Source organism: Pygocentrus nattereri, chromosome 20 (genome assembly GCF_015220715.1).
Source record: "Pygocentrus nattereri isolate fPygNat1 chromosome 20, fPygNat1.pri, whole genome shotgun sequence".
NCBI lineage: Eukaryota > Metazoa > Chordata > Actinopteri > Characiformes > Serrasalmidae > Pygocentrus > Pygocentrus nattereri.
This window is the reverse complement of record NC_051230.1, coordinates 1,932,169-1,952,323: the sequence shown is the minus strand read 5'-3', so window position 1 is coordinate 1,952,323 and position 20,155 is coordinate 1,932,169. Positions and strand designations below refer to the sequence as shown.

The following is a 20,155-nucleotide window of genomic DNA, read 5'->3' as shown; positions in this document are numbered from 1 at the left end:
TCTTCGTTTTACACCACCTGGAAACGCTCAGCGCTCTGCACACCACCGTCACGTATCCTTCCACTGCTGAGAGCGAACGTAGTCCCTACAAACAAAGCAATAGATACAGTGAGGGGAATATTCAGACACATGCATTTACACCTGGTAGTCCAATGTGTCTTCAGTTAGTCAGACGGAAATCTGATTGCTGTGGGACGGAATATGCAAATTTGTGTTATATGCAAATGAATGTAATGAGGTACAGCAGGTATGTGTTGAGAGAGGCGGTGGAGTCTGCCTGTGTTCTTTAACTCTGTCTCTCCAGACTGGTGGTGATGTGTATAGCCGGTCTGTTCTTCATCCCCGTTATGGGTCTCACAGGGTTCCACATGGTGCTGGTGGCCAGAGGGCGCACTACTAATGAACAGGTGAGAACCCGGTTCCATGAACAGAGCCTGATAATTAAACATTCACGCAGTTATCCCCTCACGTCCGAGGTTGTCATTAACACAGCAGGGCTCAGAAACCGAATAAATAACCAGTCAGTTACGCTGAGCAGAACCGATACTCTGACAGTTCCGTTCTAATCCCAACATAGCGTTCCTAATCCAGCTAGAACAAAATGAAAAGCTGGTTAATTCTGTTCCTGCGTCAGGGAATTGGGACAAAGGGACACTAGTACTCATGTAGTATTTCAAGGTCTGCTACAGGTGTCCGTGCTGTTGACGTTTTGTCGGATTTAGGAGTAAATAACGGCCAGTTTGGGTTACAGTTATTTAACAATGAACTAACGATCTAGGCGTTCTCTGGCCCCTCAGATTCACTGATCAACATACAACAAACGCTGAAGGAACATGTGCAGCACATCTGATATCTGAATATCAGTCAGACACCCCAGAACCACCCAACAACTCTGACGGACTCCTCACTCTCACTTCGTTATTTTAAACCCAGTTTTATATAATGCTGTTTTTAATTACTGTTTATAATTACTGTGTCTTTCTGTCTTCAACATGATCTCTGTTAATATTAAACCATCCCGGCTTGCTTTGATGACTTACAGCAGTTCAAACCAAACCTGAATTTAAGTCAGAATCTGAATCTGAATTTAAATCTAAATTGGATTTTAAATCTGAATCAGATTTTAAATCTGAATTGGATTTTAATTCTGAATCTGAATTTAAATCTGAATCAGATTTTAAATCTCAATCTGAATCGGATTTTAAATCTGAATTGAGTTCTTCCTCATTTTCTCCCTCTTTCACTCATCTCTCTCTCCTCTATCTCCTTACTCTCTCACGTCTCTTTTATCACACTCTCTCTCTGTGTCTCTCACTCCCTCTGTCACTCTCACTTCTGTCGCAACAAGCTTCACATCGTAACAGTAGAAGAACACTTTTGGGTCTTATACGGAACATTTAATCATGCAAAAGGGTTCTTGGAGTGCTTATGGTTCCTCTCTCTCTCTCGCTCTCTCTCTCAGGTGACGGGGAAGTTCCGTGGGGGAGTGAACCCTTTCACTCGAGGTTGCTGTGGCAACGTGAAGCATGTTCTCTGCAGTCCTTTAGCTCCAAGGTACGTACACACACACACACACACACACACACACACACACACACACACACACACACACACACACACTCTGTATCTGACCACACCTTCTATGAGTCATTCTAGCACAGACAGCTGCCTTTATTTTCTGTCTTTTACACTTTAACTGAACAACCTACCACACATTATTATACATTACTGCACTTCACTGTCCAGTATTATTCATTACTTCATATACTGATGCACATAACTAGACATTCCCACACATTACTTTGCTGTACTCTATATTATTAACCTAACCATTACTGTATGTTACAGTACATTATTATACATTACTTTACTTGTATTATTATACATTACATTCCTACGCTTTACTGCACATTACTGTGCATTACCATACATAACTACATACCATACATACTATACTACTACATATTACTATACACAATATACCAATATTAAAATATACACGTATACAAAATGATTTCTTCATGGGTCCTTTAATAAGGAGAGTAATCCTACATGTAATCTGAATTTCTATATGGAAGAATAAAGAGAAAAATCAACGTGTAAAAATGAATTATGGCCAATTTGGTGCATAAAACAGCTGAGCACAACAGAAATGTACACTCTTTAAAAAATGGTTATTTTAGGGTTCTAGAGTAAGGACAGGGGTTCTTTATAGCAGTGCTACCATTTACTGTTAAACTGTGTTGAAGGATCAGCAGAGCTTTATTTTACTGTAGAGGAGGATTATTTTAGTTTTACCTACTAATCTGGGGCAGAACGTGGGCAGTTGTGGGCTGGAGGTTAGGAAACCGGCCCTGTGACCGGAAAAGCCGACAGCACATGACTGAGGTGTCTTTGAGCAGGGCACCTAAACCCCAACTGCTCCCCGGGCACTGCAGATAGGGCTGCCCACTGCTCCGGGCAAATGTACTCACTGCCCCCTAGTGTGTGTGTATTCACTACTGTGTATGTGGTGTTTCACTTCACGGATGGGTTAAATGTGGAGGTGACATTTCTCCGTTGTGGGACTAATCAGGGACACTTAATCTTAATCTAATCTTAATCTAATTCAGCTGTGGAGCCGCAACAGGGCAGTAAAACAGCCTCATATCGCCGACCCCTGCCTTAAAAATAAAGAGGCTGTTTGTGTTACTGTGCCTTTAAGACTGATATATGTAAGTGAATGGGTGGGTCTAAACTGCTGTATGTAAATGTGTTAATATTCATGACATCATAAAAAAAATCAAAACAGGCTTATATTCCACGTGAGGGCCGGAGAGTGAATGTACAGTTTGAAAAAGCAAAGAACAGGCCGTTTTCCTTGATATGGGCCCTTTAACAATATTTACATACTATATCAAACTCCTAGGAAAGAGCAGCGTTCCAGGTTTTCGAGTATGAATGGCAGATGAAAAGCCCTGTTTGGTCTGTAGAGGCTCCTAATGGGAGGATTTAGGAAAACAATGGATGTCTGTTGGGACTGTTTGTGTGTCCTGTGTTGCCTCAACCTGGGAACACTCTCCCTTTCACACGCACGCCCTCCAGAATGGAAAACAGATGTGTTGAAGGGTTTTAATTGTCGGGTAGAACAATGGAGGGGGCGAGAGACCGAGAGAGAGGCCGAGAGACAGAGAGAGAGAAATTAAATGCTCTAAATGCACTCAGAGCTCGGGGGGAGTCAGGGGGGCTCGTTTTAGCACCGTGTAAAAGCAGGCCGGGCTCTTTTAAAGTGACAGTTCACTCAAAAATCCACACTACAGCACTTCAGCCTTCAGCAGTTTAGCTCCACCCATTCAGCCTAGAGCAATTTAGCCCCACCCATTCAGCCTTCAGCTGTTTAGCTCCACCACTCAGCCTACAGCAGTTTAGCTCCACCACTCAGCCTACAGCAGTTTAGCTCCACCCATTCAGCCTAGAGCAATTTAGCCCCACCCACTCAGCCTACAAAAGTTTAGCCCCAAACACTCAGTCTACCGCAGTGTAGCCCCACCCACTCAGCCTACAACCGTTTAGCTCCACTTCTTTTAGCCTACAGCCGTTTAGCCCCACCCTTTGAGACTGCAGCAGTTTCTTAAAGGCACAGTGACAAAATCAGCTTGTTTAGTTCTGTTCAAGTGACCGTGTTAAAAAACACGATGACTGTTGTTTTTGATGAATAAAACTACACAAGCTTCAAAAGAGAAGGGAAAATATCAAAATGCAAAAAAAAAAAAAAAAAACGTAGGCTATGGGCCCTTTAAATATTGGGCGTCTCTTCAGTGCTTGCAGTGAATATTGTCGAAATGAGCGTATTTTGGGTGTTCGTTTGTGAAACACGTGTAAAATAAAGTACAATGTAATTTAATTAGGAGTTTGTGGACGTGTACGTAGCTCTAATGCCCTGCTGTGTTTTTGTAGGTATATGGTCGACCCAAAGAAGAAACTGGCTATTCCCATCAAACCTCCATTCCTCCGACCTGCACTGTCCGACCGGAACGTCACCGTCAAACTCAGTGACAATGGAGTCCACGGCAGCATCCTAAGAACAAAAGTGAGTTTTTACAGTCTGATGGTAATAATTGTGGAGTGATTTTAATCCAGTATGAATCTGCAGTGTGTAGTTTTACGGTCTGACTGTAATAATTGTGGAATGATTTTAATCCAGTATGAATCTGCAGTGTGTAGTTTTACAGTCTGACTGTAATAATTGTGGAGTGATTTTAATCCAGTATGAATCTGCAGCGTGTGTAGTTTTACAGTCTGACTGTAATAATTGTGGAATGATTTTAATCCAGTATGAATCTGCAGTGTGTAGTTTTACAGTCTGACTGTAATAATTGTGGAGTGATTTTAATCCAGTATGAATCTGCAGTGTGTAGTTTTACAGTCTGACTGTAATAATTGTGGAGCGATTTTAATCCAGTATGAATCTGCAGTGTGTAGTTTTACGGTCTGACTGTAATAATTGTGGAGTGATTTTAATCCAGTATGAATCTGCAGTGTGTAGTTTTACAGTCTGACTGTAATAATTGTGGAGAGATTTTAATCCAGTATGAATCTGCAGTGTGTGTAGTTTTACAGTCTGACTGTAATAATTGTGGAGTGATTTTAATCCAGTATGAATCTGCAGCGTGTAGTTTTACAGTCTGACTGTAATAATTGTGGAGTGATTTTAATCCAGTATGAATCTGCAGCGTGTAGTTTTACAGTCTGACTGTAATAATTGTGGAGTGATTTTAATCCAGTATGAATCTGCAGCGTGTGTAGTTTTACAGTCTGACTGTAATAATTGTGGAGTGATTTTAATCCAGTATGAATCTGCAGTGTGTAGTTTTACAGTCTGACTGTAATAATTGTGGAGAGATTTTAATCCAGTATGAATCTGCAGTGTGTGTAGTTTTACAGTCTGACTGTAATAATTGTGGAATGATTTTAATCCAGTATGAATCTGCAGTGTGTAGTTTTACAGTCTGACTGTAATAATTGTGGAGTGATTTTAATCCAGTATGAATCTGCAGTGTGTAGTTTTACAGTCTGACTGTAATAATTGTGGAGTGATTTTAATCCAGTATGAATCTGCAGTGTGTGTAGTTTTACAGTCTGACTGTAATAATTGTGGAGGGATTTTAATCCAGTATGAATCTGCAGTGTGTAGTTTTACAGTCTGATGGTAATAATTGTGGAGTGATTTTAATCCAGTATGAATCTGCAGTGTGTAGTTTTACAGTCTGACTGTAATAATTGTGGAGTGATTTTAATCCAGTATGAATCTGCAGTGTGTAGTTTTACAGTCTGACTGTAATAATTGTGGAGTGATTTTAATCCAGTATGAATCTGCAGTGTGTAGTTTTACAGTCTGATGGTAATAATTGTGGAGTGATTTTAATCCAGTATGAATCTGCAGTGTGTAGTTTTACAGTCTGACTGTAATAATTGTGGAGTGATTTTAATCCAGTATGAATCTGCAGTGTGTGTATTTTTACAGTCTGACGGTAATAATTGTGGAGTGATTTTAATCCAGTATGAATCTGCAGTGTGTAGTTTTACAGTCTGACTGTAATAATTGTGGAGTGATTTTAATCCAGTATGAATCTGCAGTGTGTAGTTTTACAGTCTGACTGTAATAATTGTGGAGGGATTTTAATCCAGTATGAATCTGCAGCGTGTAGTTTTACAGTCTGACTGTAATAATTGTGGAGTGATTTTAATCCAGTATGAATCTGCAGCGTGTAGTTTTACAGTCTGACTGTAATAATTGTGGAGTGATTTTAATCCAGTATGAATCTGCAGTGTGTAGTTTTACAGTCTGACTGTAATAATTGTGGAGTGATTTTAATCCAGTATGAATCTGCAGTGTGTAGTTTTACAGTCTGACTGTAATAATTGTGGAGTGATTTTAATCCAGTATGAATCTGCAGTGTGTAGTTTTACAGTCTGACTGTAATAATTGTGGAGTGATTTTAATCCAGTATGAATCTGCAGCGTGTGTAGTTTTACAGTCTGACTGTAATAATTGTGGAGTGATTTTAATCCAGTATGAATCTGCAGCGTGTAGTTTTACAGTCTGACTGTAATAATTGTGGAGTGATTTTAATCCAGTATGAATCTGCAGTGTGTAGTTTTACAGTCTGACAGTAATAATTGTGGAGTGATTTTAATCCAGTATGAATCTGCAGTGTGTAGTTTTACGGTCTGACTGTAATAATTGTGGAGTGATTTTAATCCAGTATGAATCTGCAGCGTGTGTAGTTTTACAGTCTGACTGTAATAATTGTGGAGTGATTTTAATCCAGTATGAATCTGCAGTGTGTGTAGTTTTACAGTCTGACTGTAATAATTGTGGAGTGATTTTAATCCAGTATGAATCTGCAGTGTGTAGTTTTACAGTCTGACTGTAATAATTGTGGAGTGATTTTAATCCAGTATGAATCTGCAGTGTGTGTAGTTTTACAGTCTGACTGTAATAATTGTGGAGTGATTTTAATCCAGTATGAATCTGCAGTGTGTAGTTTTACAGTCTGACTGTAATAATTGTGGAGTGATTTTAATCCAGTATGAATCTGCAGTGTGTAGTTTTACAGTCTGACTGTAATAATTGTGGAGTGATTTTAATCCAGTATGAATCTGCAGCGTGTGTAGTTTTACAGTCTGACTGTAATAATTGTGGAGTGATTTTAATCCAGTATGAATCTGCAGTGTGTAGTTTTACAGTCTGACTGTAATAATTGTGGAGTGATTTTAATCCAGTATGAATCTGCAGTGTGTAGTTTTACAGTCTGACTGTAATTATTGTGGAGTGATTTTAATCCAGTATGAATCTGCAGTGTGTAGTTTTACAGTCTGACTGTAATAATTGTGGAGCGATTTTAATCCAGTATGAATCTGCAGTGTGTAGTTTTACAGTCTGACTGTAATAATTGTGGAGCGATTTTAATCCAGTATGAATCTGCAGTGTGTAGTTTTACAGTCTGACTGTAATAATTGTGGAGTGATTTTAATCCAGTATGAATCTGCAGTGTGTAGTTTTACAGTCTGACTGTAATAATTGTGGAGTGATTTTAATCCAGTGTGAATCTGCAGTGTGTGTAGTTTTACAGTCTGACTGTAATAATTGTGGAGGGATTTTAATCCAGTATGAATCTGCAGTGTGTAGTTTTAAGTGTTGGTGTAGTTTCGTTGTGTATAGTGATGTAATAAACCTGTGTGACTGAATGTGAACGCAGTGACTGTGTTTCTCTTTCAGTCTAAGATCAGTCTGGATGGTCTCGGGGAGAAGAACACGGACACCCAGCCGCCTCTTCCACCCAAAGCTGAGCGCCATAACCAGCTTCAGAGCCAGCTCACGTCCAGCGAAGGCAAGCAGCTCCAACACGGCCTCGGTTACTGTTAATATTATTAACATCACACAAAAATAACCCATGAAGACACCAGAGTGTTACACTCCGAGCTGACAACTGGCACTGGAGAGCATCCCAACTGTAAACATACTCGTCCTCTTTTAGCAGTTAACCTCTTAACCGCCTCCCCTTTTGTACCTGTAGTGGTGTACCCATTGTAAAAGGGGGCGCTGTTCCCACCTACCTTGGCCTATGGTCACGATCTGACTCACTGACATCTCACGCTGGCTAGTTCGCAAATGTTATCAAATACACACCTAAAGATGGTTCTTCATGGGTTCTTTAGTAAAGAAAGCAGTTCTATATAGAGCCTTTGTGAAAGCGGTTCTGTGTAGCACTAAAAAGAGTTCGTCTATGGTTATAAGCTTGACGTCGTAGCAGTAGCAGAACCCTTTTGGTGCTACGTTGAACCCTTTTTCAAAAGGTTTCATATAGAACCATATACAGCACGCTGTCCATCAATCTACAGAACCTTTTAATCATGCCAAAGCGTCTTTGAGAGTTCGTGGTCCGGTTCATTATCTTTGCTGAAGAACCCTTGAAGAGCCGTATTTTTTAAGAGTGTGCATCACCTGATTCGCAGAGCTCCTCATGAAGGAACCGGACAGATGGGAAGTGACCAGGATTAGACCTTATTGATCCCGATAGCACATCCAGCTTAACTATCGAGTGCCCAGCATCGGGCTGTGGAGCAGAGGAACTGGGTTCTCTGGAGTGATGGAGCTCCATCCAGTACCTTTGGGATGAGTCGGTGATCCAGAACTGATCAGTACCTGACCTCACTAATGCTCAATCAAACCCTCACAGCAATGTTCAACGTCTAGAGTAAAGCCTTCCTGGAAGAGTCGAGGCTGTTACTGCAGCTCAGACTCAGTACTAACTCCTTCGTTTCAGAGGCAACGCTGGAGGAGCTCTGAGATGTTGAGGAGCAGCCGCAGCGTCAGATGTTTATGGTTGTGCAGCTCATCCCAGCGTGGAGGTTATTGTGATCGAGTGTGTAGTGAAAACCCATTTTGCTCGTGATTCACTGTTAAATTGTGACTCGTCTTCTTTTCACTGCAGAACCATGAGTCACATTGTCCTCCCCCTTTTAAATCCTTTCTGCTGCTGCCCTCTGGTGGTGAGTTATGATGCAGCATCCTTTCACGATTCAACCTGATTAATGTCTTTTTCATGCTTTCCAGAGAGCTCCATCTCCAGCAAGCCCACCAACCCCCCCACCCCGGCCGTGTACAGATACAGACCCTCCTTCGGCACCATACCGAAAGTGCATTACCACGCGACGGGGGAGAAGGTGAGAGCGGCGCTTCGGTTAATCCTGAACACGGCTCAGGTTGCTCACGTTTAAAAACAGCTCCTTCTTTTTAGAGCCGTCTCATTTAACACCAGTTACCTTTACGCTTCATCACAGATGGACCAATAGAATCCGTCCAGTATTAGTGTGAATAAAGTGGTGTGTTGGTCCAATAACATTCACTGGATTTGTTATTATTATTATTTTTAATTTTATTTCATCTTTATTTATTTTAATGCATGTAAACTGATTTTATTTTGTTCATTTGAAGTGGCTTTTTTGACGTGTAACATCGGCGTCACCTGAAAATCATTTATATTATTATATTTTAATCTAATTTTTTTATATTAATGTATCAGGTACCGAAAGTTCTTGTCTCAGTTCTCTTCTACTCTCCTTTCTTCTCTTCTCCTCCTTTTTCTCTCCTTTTCTTCTTGTCTTCTCTCCTGTTCACTCTTCTCTTCTCCTTTCCTCCCTTACTTCTCTTCAGTCATCTTCTGTCTCTTCCCCTCTCTTCTCCTCTTCTCTTCTTTTCCTCCCTTACTCTCCTCCCTTCTTTTCAATCTTCTCTTGTTCTCTCCTTTCCTCTCCTCTCTTCTCTTCTCCTTTCATCTTTTTTCTCCTCTACTCTTCTCTCTTTTCTTCTCCTCTCCTCTTTTCTCCTCTCTTGTTCTCCTCTCTTCTCTTCTCCTTTTCTCTCTTTCTTCTCTTCTCTCTTCTCTTCTCCTCTCTTCTGTTCTCTTTTCCTCTCTTCTCTTGTTCTCTCTCCTCTCCTCTCTTCTCTTCTAATTTCATCTTTTTCTTCTACTCTTCTCTCTTCTCCTCTCTTCTGTTCTCTTTTCCTCTCTTCTCTTTTCTTGTTCTCTCTCCTCTCTTCTCTTCTCTTCTCCTTTCATCTTTTTCTTCTACTCTTCTCTCTTTTCTTCTCCTCTCTTCTCCTCTCTTCTTTTCTCCTCTCTTGTTCTCTTCCCTTCCAATTTCAGAAAAATTCTTAATACATCCAGGCATATTTACCTGTGAAGTGAATCTGATTGTGGATCTTCTGGTCTCTGTTCTCGTTGTTCCTCCTCAGATCATGATGTCAGAAGACTCCAAATCGTCTGCGATCTTGGAGGAAAGAGGTCACGACTACCGCTCTGAACCCAACCTGGACCTGCCGGATTACGGCACTGCTCCGCTTCACCGCACCTTCCAGTCATCTCCGTTCCAGCTGGATTCGATCAGCACCACCCCACGCTCCCTCAGCCTCAAACAGGGCGGCCACAGACCTGAGCACTCGCCACTAGGGGGCAGGAAACCTGACCCGGTCATCTCCACGCCACACAGGGGCGTATTTTCACCCGGGACTCTTTCAAACCGCAATGGGAGCTTATCCTATGACAGCCTGCTGACTCCCAGTATAGCGCCCTCTGCTGGCGAGTGCGCGACCCATCCAGGTGTTCCAACCATGGGTTTCCATTCACCTTTTCTGCCCACGAAAATGTGCCATGTGCGTGGGCCTGAACTGCAGGGGCAAACCATCGTGTCCCCATATAGCCCTGTTCGTACCGGGCTAATATACGGGCGCCATTCGCCTCATCTGAGAGAAAGAGAGCAAGAGAGAGAAAGAGAGAGAGATCCGTCGCCCGTCCGCTACGACAATCTCTCCAAAACCATCATGGCATCCATCCAGGAGAGGAAGGAAATGGAAGCAAGAGAAAAGCTCATAAACCGCCACGGCCCGGGTAACTACGCTAACGATTCGGGCGTTTTCGACGGGTGTAGCCGAGTCCCCCCTGGACCGTGTTACCCTGACGGGCAAAGGGGGCCCGGGTCCAGAGGGTATGGCTCCCGTGACAACCTAATAGGGGTCGGATTGGTGGGGTACACTCCCCGGACCCCCGTGCTTCGGTCCGCAGCGTCCTCATTAGTCCGAGCCCCCAGGACTTCCACTACCTCCCTCCATACGGACGCAGGGGGAGGGGGGAACCTCCAGTATCGCTCTCCGGCCCACCAACCCCACCATTCTCCAATAGCTGTACCCAGATCTCCATCCTACTCACACCAGAAGGTCTCCTTCATCAGCTCCCGGGAAAGGGCCGAGTCTCCACATTTAGGAACGAGGTACGAAAGACAGTAGCCTGAATGTCTGAGGAGCTTATGTCCACCTACCTTGTGTGTATATACACTGGCCATTTTATCAGAAACACATCCAGTGTAGGTGCAGTTTGTTCACAGCTATAGACTGTAGATCATCTGTTACTGTCAGCCCCATCTAGCATCAGTGAACAGAGACCACCAGACCAGATACTGCTGACCAGATACTGATACTGACCTGGTCTCTGAGATGCGAATCCAAATCGAGTCTCGAATCTCTGCAGTGTGAGTCTGAGTGTAATCCTGAGTTACTTGATTGTGAGTCTGAGTTGAGTCTAAGGTGCGAGGTGAGTCTCTGAGGTGTGAGTCAGAGTCGAGTCTCAAGTGTCTGAAGTCCGAGTCTCAGTTGAGTCTCAAGTCTGTGAGATTTGAGTCCGAGTCGAATCTCGAGTCTCTAAGGTGTGAGTGTGTGTCAAGCATTGAGTCTCTGAGGTACGAGTCTGCTTCAAGTCTCAAGTCTCTAAGTTTCAAGTCTCAAGTTTCTTATGTGTGAGTTTGACTCAAGTCTCAAGTCTCTGAGTTGCAAGTCTGAGTCGAGTCTCAAATTTCTAAAGGTGTGAGTCCTTCTCGTGTCTCTGAGGCATAAGCCTGATCTGAGTCTCTGAGGTGTGAGTCAGAGTCGAGTCTCAAGTGTCTGAAGTCCGAGTCTCAGTTGAGTCTCAAGTCTCTGAGATTTAAGTCCGAGTCGAATCTTGAGTCTCTGGGTTGCAACTCTGGGTCGAGTCTCAAGTCTCTGAGGTCTGAGTCGAATCTCGAGTCTCTAAGGTGTGAGTGTGTGTCAAGTATTGAGTCTCTGAGGTACGAGTCTGCTTCAAGTCTCAAGTCTCTAAGTTTCGAGTCTCGAGTTTCTTATGTGTGAGTTTGAGTCAAGTCTCAAGTCTCTGAGTTGCAAGTCTGAGTCGAGTCTCAAATTTCTAAAGGTGTGAGTCCTTCTCGTGTCTCTGAGGCATAAGCCTGATCTGAGTCTCTGAGGTGTGAGTCAGAGTCGAGTCTCAAGTGTCTGAAGTCCGAGTCTCAGTTGAGTCTCAAGTCTCTGAGATTTAAGTCCGAGTCGAATCTTGAGTCTCTGGGTTGCAACTCTGGGTCGAGTCTCAAGTCTCTGAGGTCTGAGTCGAATCTCGAGTCTCTAAGGTGTGAGTGTGTGTCAAGTATTGAGTCTCTGAGGTACGAGTCTGCTTCAAGTCTCAAGTCTCTAAGTTTCGAGTCTCGAGTTTCTTATGTGTGAGTTTGAGTCAAGTCTCAAGTCTCTGAGTTGCAAGTCTGAGTCGAGTCTCAAATTTCTAAAGGTGTGAGTCCTTCTCGTGTCTCTGAGGCATAAGCCTGATCTGAGTCTATGAGGTGTGAGTCAGAGTCACGTCTTGAGTCTGTTCGGTGCGAGTCACATCTCAAATCTCTGAGGTGCGAGTCTGAGTCGAGCCTGAAGTCTCTGAGATTGGAGTCAGAGCTGAATCTCTAGTCTCTGAGGTGCAAGTCCAAGTCTGAGTCTGAAGTCTCTGTGGTGCGAGTCTGAGGCGAGTATCGAGTACCGAGTCTCTCGGTTGCAAGTCTCAGTCAAGCCTCTGGTCTGTGTTGCGAGTCTGTGTCGTGTCTCGAGTCTCTGAGGTTCGAGTCAGAGTAGATATTAATGTTGATGTTACTAATCATCATACGAATAATAACCTTTCACATTTGTTTCCTCTTTTGTAGAGAGGACCTGGGTCAGGGTAAAGTTAATGGGCAGCCCCAAGGCCAGGCGCGAGACTGCCACCTAGGGGCGCCCTCCGGAACTGCGCTCAGCCCCAGCAGACATACCAACGTCAAAAAGGTGACGGGAGTGGGCGGGACTACCTATGAGATTTCAGTGTGATGGAGTAACCGATCCCTGTGTGAAGAAGCACTGCCATGGCGACCGACGACAGCGACAGCAACAACAATGTCTGTGCAAAAAGTGAAAAGTTCTCTTTTTACGCTGATGTTAAAGAACACTGTAACCGACCAATCACAGCCTTTCTCACGCAGGACTGCTGGTCCAATCAGAGAAGGTTTTTTCACTGTGCCTGTCTCTGCCCTTTTGGTGACTGAAGGGATGGGTGGAAACATTACTGTGTGTGTGTGTGTGGTTGTGTGTGTGTGTGGTTGTGTGTGTGTGTCAAATGTTTATGATCAGGAGTTTTAAAGGAAAACTTCATCGCTTTCTGACCTGATCTCTGTCTGTAAGCGGATGGACGATTAGCAGATAATAATCTTAATGCGTTTCCCTGAATTCATAAACAACAAGAAAAAAACCGCTGAATTGAAAATCGGTGACAATAGAAGTCGATGGGCAGCTTCTAAATTATAGGAGTAAATGTTTGAAATGTGTGACTAAATGACTCCAGCCATTCATCTCTATCAAGGAGTCTTGCCCAAGGACTCTTATTGGTATAGTGTAGGGTGTTTACCCAGGCGGGGCACTGAACCCCAGTCTACAGTGTAGTAGGTGAAGGTGGTGTTAGGAGTCTTGCCCAAGGACTCTTATTGGTATAGTGTAGGGTGTTTACCCAGGTGGGGCACTGAACCTCAGTCTACAGCGTAGTAGGTGAAGGTGGTGTTAGGAGTCTTGCCCAAGGACTCTTATTGGTATAGTGTAGGGTGTTTACCCAGGTGGGGCACTGAACCTCAGTCTACAGCGTAGTAGGTGAAGGTGGTGTTAGGAGTCTTGCCCAAGGACTCTTATTGGTATAGTGTAGGGTGTTTACCCAGGTGGGGCACTGAACCCCAGTCTACACTGTAGTAGGTGAAGGTGGTGTTAGGAGTCTTGCCCAAGGGCTCTTATTGGTATAGTGTAGGGTGTTTACCCAGGTGGGGCACTGAACCCCAGTCTACAGCGTAGTAGGTGAAGGTGGTGTTAGGAGTCTTGCCCAAGGACTCTTATTGGTATAGTGTAGGGTGTTTACCCAGGTGGGGCACTGAACCCCAGTCTACAGTGTAGTAGGTGAAGGTGGTGTTAGGAGTCTTGCCCAAGGACTCTTATTGGTATAGTGTAGGGTGTTTACCCAGGCGGGACACTGAACCTCAGTCTACAGCGTAGTAGGTGAAGGTGGTGTTAGGAGTCTTGCCCAAGGACTCTTATTGGTATAGTGTAGGGTGTTTACCCAGGTGGGGCACTGAACCCCAGTCTACAGCGTAGTAGGTGAAGGTGGTGTTAGGAGTCTTGCCCAAGGACTCTTATTGGTATAGTGTAGGGTGTTTACCCAGGCGGGGCACTGAACCCCAGTCTACAGTGTAATAGGTGAAGGTGGTGTTAGGAGTCTTGCCCAAGGACTCTTATTGGTATAGTGTAGGGTGTTTACCCAGGCGGGGCACTGAACCCCAGTCTACAGTGTAGTAGGTGAAGGTGGTGTTAGGAGTCTTGCCCAAGGACTCTTATTGGTATAGTGTAGGGTGTTTACCCAGGCGGGACACTGAACCTCAGTCTACAGCGTAGTAGGTGAAGGTGGTGTTAGGAGTCTTGCCCAAGGACTCTTATTGGTATAGTGTAGGGTGTTTACCCAGGTGGGGCACTGAACCCCAGTCTACAGCGTAGTAGGTGAAGGTGGTGTTAGGAGTCTTGCCCAAGGACTCTTATTGGTATAGTGTAGGGTGTTTACCCAGGCGGGGCACTGAACCCCAGTCTACAGTGTAATAGGTGAAGGTGGTGTTAGGAGTCTTGCCCAAGGACTCTTATTGGTATAGTGTAGGGTGTTTACCCAGGTGGGGCACACTGTGCTGGAGAAATTCCTCCCCCGGAAAACCAGTCCACCACTGAAAGAACCGATTACGCCGATTCACACAGAACTCAGCGGAATTCTGCCCATTGACTTCTATTATAAGCGAGTTTCGAGGCGTGGGTTTTCTGTCCCGTTCAGGGAAACGTGTTGAGATCATCGTCTGCGGTAGAGATGCAGCAGATGGAGATCAGGTGGAAAAACAGTGAAGTTGTCCGTTACGTGTCGGTCAGAAGACGATTGCCAGCTGGCCTTACTGTGTCCCTTTATTCAGATATCATACCACGGGAGTTGGGGGTTTAAAAAAACTGTAAAGCATCACGTTTAAATGAAAAGGGCTGAATATTCCTAGTGTCAGTTTATTAATATCTCTAATCCACTGAAACGGTGCTCAGTTATACTCTGGGTGTAACTGATTTCTCTGCCATCATGAATGTGTGAAAACTACCTTCCAGTATCAACACTACGTCAACAAGCTGCCGCAGTCCTTCTTCTTTCTGCACTTCTGTTTTTAGCCTGTAGGTGGTGCTGCTGTAAATCTAAACTCTTAAAATGGTAATATTAAAATAATTCCAAATTTATGATTCGCTGTTGCTCTTATTCTCAGTTAAACTGAGAACTATTGAATAATATCGACCATAATTATAATAAACCCCAATACAAATGTGACTTTAGCCACAATTACCATGAATTTATAACTAATACCAACATTAAAAATTGTTGCACATTACGTCTGCGTATTATTATTATTATTATTATTATCATTATTAAAAAATTGAGGCTGTAGTGTTATGATTGCAATCTTAATAGTAATAATAATAATAGTAATAATAATAATAAACATCAAATATAATTTGACTACAGCCTCAATCGTAAGTATATAACAAATATTAACATTCATATTCCATGTATTTGTTATACATGTATTAATTGAGCAATTCTTCCTCCTATTCTTACTGTTATTATTATTAAAATTAATATTAATGTTGAAATTCCAGCAATTTTAAGGCTGAAGTAGTTTTCTGAGACTGACTAAGTGGGATTTACTTCAGCAGCAGCTACAAAGTTTAGTTTATCCAGATCAAACAGTTTATCCAAATAAAGCCATTACGACCAATAAGTGCAGGGCTGCGTGATACGGACAGGAATATCAATATTGTGATAATATTGCTGCATATTGCAAATGCAGTCTGCCTTACAATATATTAAAAATATAATAATAATTATAACAATAATAATAATAATTAATTGGGTCAGCTTTGTTTTGACCAAGATGATTTCCTCTTATTGGATTACCTAAACAGCTGTGATTGGTCAGGAGTGCTCATTTGCATATCGGATATCAGTATTGCAGAAGTGGTGCAGGATAAAGCACCTGCGGCAGGTGAAGCTCACCTGTGTCGGCTCTTCACCTCACAGTCGGAAGGATTGCAGCCAACTGTCAGACATCCAGGTTTATATTTGTTGTCTTTTATTTCTATTGATCACAGTGATCTCAACACGTCTACTGTATGATTGGCCGGTCTAGGCTCCGCCCACAGACAAGCGCGGGCAGGCGGTTCACAGCTTCACCACATAAAAGAATGCTTTTCTTTTTTTTTCTTATCTTTGACTCCTTTTTTATACCGATATTTCAGTTGTTTGATACATTTCTCTTTTTTATACAGGTATTCAAATCTGGGTGGATGTTTGTATTTTGAGTGGATTTTGTCATAATTTATAATTTATACATCTAAATTAACGAGCATCCGTTGCCATGTTTTGTCTTTTGTAGTTTGTATCTGTTTTTTTCAGCCTGAGGACAGAATGTGGGAAGAAGAATTGTTTTTTTGCAAGCTTGTTTTAAAGGGCAGTTTCACCAAATTTTCAAAATTTCTGCAAAATTAACTGGTTAAGAAGTAAACAGAGTCGTTCCGAGTGGTTTGGTGTGAAACTCTCTGTTCTAGATAAACGTACCGAGTCAGAACCGTTCACAGTGGTGGTGATGGGAACCAGACGTCCCTCTAAAAGCTCCTACAGAAAGTTCCTACATGAACTGGTTCTGAATTCACTGCCTGATGACTGAGACGCTGTTTTATGAGAGTTTAGAGAACTTCAACTCCATTCATGGTGGAGGGAGACATGCAGGGCGCTGTGCGGCAAAATAGTCCCCAAAGAAAACTCATTATTCCAGATTTTCCACTGTTTTCCATCATCAACATTCCATATAAGCTCACAAGACTCGTGTAGGTTCTCTGGTGGTTCTGGATGGTAAATAAAGTGTCTATATCTGTGTTGTAGTCATGGCGACGCCTGGTTCCCATCACCACCACTGTAAAGACGTCTGAACCGTTTCACACCAAACCGCTCAGAATCCCTCTGTTTACACTGAATTTTGGAGAAATTTTGAAAAATATTGGTGGAAATGCCCTTTAAGAGGAGCCGTCAGAGTGAATGAAAACTGCCTTGTTTAGTGTGATGCTGGGTTTGTTCAGAGGAATTAATCTGCTGTCAGATCGGAGCACATCAGCCTTTCTTATTGTTTGTTTTTCTGCTTATTGTTTCGTGCATTTTGGTGCAAACTTTTTATATATAATAGATGAAAGTCTGCGTTTAAGTTACTGTGCTTTACTGTAGTTATTACGAAAACCATCAGGGGGCTTAGGTCATACTTGAGCTTGTATAACATTTATTTAATAACACTTTCATATATATATAAAATACACTGATCAGGCATAACATTCTGATGTGGTGGTGGTGTGTTAGTGTGTGTTGTGCTGGTACGAGTGGATCAGACACAGCAGTGCTGCTGGAGTTTTTAAACACTGTGTCCACTCACTGTCCACTCTATTAGACACTCCTACCTTGTCGGTCCACCTTGTAGATGTAAAGTCAGAGATGACAGCTCATCTGCTGCTGCACAGTTTGTGTTGGTCATCCTCTAGTCCTTCATCAGTGGTCACAGGACAGTCTGTAACTGTAGAACTACAGAGTGCAGCTATACGGTCAGTGGAGCTGATAAAGTGGACAGTGAACGTAGAAACGAGGAGGTGGTCAGAATGTTCTGCCTGACCGGTGTATGTATGAAACTTTTTTATGACCCCTCAGTTCAGAAAGCTCCACAAATCTGAATATTTGTCTGTGTGATGTCATCGTGTCATATGAGGTCAGTTTTTGCCCTTTTTGAAGATAAAGTAAAGCGTGGTCCGGCTTTTTCTCCCGCGCTGTCTGGCACAGCAAGACGTTCTGGAGACTGAAGTGTGTACAGTTCTAGATAACGAGCAGAGCAGCTATGGGACTTCTTTTCAGCTTAAATAAAGAATTGTGTTCTAAAGAAAAGAAAATATTATAGTTTGATATCAAGGTACATCTATTATTTTTTTGTTCATCCAAGAAAAAAAAATCTGGGAATAAATATAGCTTGAAAGTCGCCGTGTGTGTCTGTGCTTTTCTTTCTGTTATTAATGCGCTGGTGAGGCAGATGATCGGTGGTCCCTCACCCCCACGCGCTTCGGCGGTTTTCAGCGTAAGTGAACACTCCTGCCTGTCGAGTGTGTTGGTGAGTACGGCGGTCTGGTTTTCTCTCAGTTCGATCTCAGTGATTAATTTGCTTATCAGGGGTTTAATTTGACCGACGTTCTGCTTTACTGTTGATCACGCCGCTCACACTGGAGCTTCAGCGCTTCATTTCACACCAAAACAAGTGGAACCACAAAAAAGGTTATGGCGTAACCATGGCAATGAGTGTAGTGTGACCATGGAAACAGCTGTAGGTCAATCATTGAAATGGGTGTTCTGTCTGTCTGTCTGTCTGTCTCTATATATCTGTCGATCTGTCTGTCTGTCTGTCGATCTGTCTGTCTGTCTGTCGATCTGTCTGTCTATCTGTCTATCTATCTATCTGTCTATCTGTCTCTGTCTATCTGTCTATCGATCTGTCTGTCTGTCTGTCTGTCTATCTGTCGATCTGTCTATCTGTCTGTCTGTCTATCTATATATCTGTCGATCTGTCTGTCTGTCTGTCTGTCTATATATCTGTCGATCTGTCTGTCTGTCTGTCTATATATCTGTCGATCTGTCTGTCTGTCTGTCTGTCTGTCTATATATCTGTCGATCTGTCTGTCTATCTGTCTATCGATCTGTCTGTCTGTCTATCTATCTGTCTGTCTATCTGTCTATCTATCTATCGATCTGTCTGTCTGTCTATCTGTCAATCTATCTGTCTGTCTATCTGTCTATCTATCGATCTGTCTGTCTATATATCTGTCGATCTGTCTATCTATCTGTCTGTCTATCAATCTGTCTGTCTATATGTCTGTTGATCTGTCTATCTGTCTGTCTGTCTGTCTGTCTGTCTATCTATCTATCTGTCTATCTATCTATCTGTCCATCTATCGGTCTATCTGTCTGTCTGTCTATTGGTCTACACTGTGTGCATAATTATTAGGCAGCTTTTTTAGGCAAAATGGGCCAAAAAGAGACTGAACTGACTCTGAAAAGTCAAAAATGACCAAAAGTCTCTCAGAGGGAGGCAGAACTCCTGAAATTGCTGAGATATTGGTGCGAGATCACAGAACCATCAAACGTTTTGTTGCAACGTTTGTCAACAGGGTTGCAAGAAACGTGCTGAGAAAAAAAGACGCAAATTAACTGCCAAGGATTTGAGAAGAATCAAGCGTGAAGCTCCCAGGAACCCGTTATCTTCCAGTTCTGTCATATTCCAGAACTGCAGCCTAGCTGGAGCATCAAGAAGTACGAGATGTTCAGCGCTCAGAGACGTGGCCGAGGTAAGGAAGGCTGAAACCCACCACCACTGAACAAGACACATGAGCTGAAGTGTCTAGACTGGTCCAAGAAGAATCTGAGGACAGATTTTTCAAAGGTTGTATGGACTGATGAAATGAGAGTGACTCTTGACGGACCAGATGGACGGGATCAGTAACGGGACAGAGCTCCACTTCGAGTCAGACGCCAGCAAGGTGGAGGTGGGGTACTAGTATGGGCTGGTATTATTAAAGATGAGCTGGTTGGACCTTTGTGGGTTGAAGATTGGCTCAAAATCAACTCCCAAGCCTGCTGCCAGTTTTTAGAAGACACTTTCTTTAAGCAGTGGTCCAGGAAGAATCTGCATCTTTCAAAAAGACGATGATTTTTATGCAGGACGATGCTCCATCACATGCATCCAGGTACTCCTCTGCATGGCTCACCAGTAAAGGCATTAAAGATGAAGAACTTATGACGTGGCCTCCTACCTCACCTGACCTGAACCCAGCTGAGAACCTGTGGGCAGTTATTAAACGGGAGATTTACAGTGAAGGGAAACAGGACCCCTCTCTGAACAGAGTCTGGGAGGCTGCGGCTGCTGCTGCACAAGAAGTTGATCGTCAACAGATCAAGAAACTGACCGACTCCGTTAATGGAAGGTTTATCTCTGTTACTGAAGAGACGGGCGGCTGTACTGGTCACTCATTTTTTTTTATTTCTCAGAAATATTCACTGGAAAGTTTTGAGTTGTTTGTTTATAATTCTCACTTGAACAGATGGAAATAAAGTGAGATGGGAAAATGTTTTTCATTTAGCTGCGTAATAATTCTGCACCATTATAG

At 42.9% G+C, this 20,155-nt stretch overlaps 1 protein-coding gene across 1 annotated transcript in view; it reads left to right on the top strand.

Moving 5' to 3' along the window:
• Nucleotides 1-13,260, top strand: part of zdhhc8b (zinc finger DHHC-type palmitoyltransferase 8b) — a 93,890-nt gene extending 80,630 nt beyond the window's left edge. Inside the window, exons 4-11 of the mRNA XM_037531329.1 lie at nt 1-52; nt 305-407; nt 1,463-1,554; nt 3,937-4,069; nt 7,262-7,373; nt 8,600-8,709; nt 9,782-10,812; nt 12,532-13,260. The exon at nt 1-52 is cut by the window's left edge and continues 121 nt beyond it. Coding sequence (XP_037387226.1) covers nt 1-52; nt 305-407; nt 1,463-1,554; nt 3,937-4,069; nt 7,262-7,373; nt 8,600-8,709; nt 9,782-10,812; nt 12,532-12,691 — 1,793 coding nt within the window. The 3' untranslated portion in view covers nt 12,692-13,260. The remainder of the gene's footprint in view (nt 53-304; nt 408-1,462; nt 1,555-3,936; nt 4,070-7,261; nt 7,374-8,599; nt 8,710-9,781; nt 10,813-12,531) is intronic.
• The last annotated feature ends 6,895 nt before the right edge of the window (nt 13,261-20,155 follow it).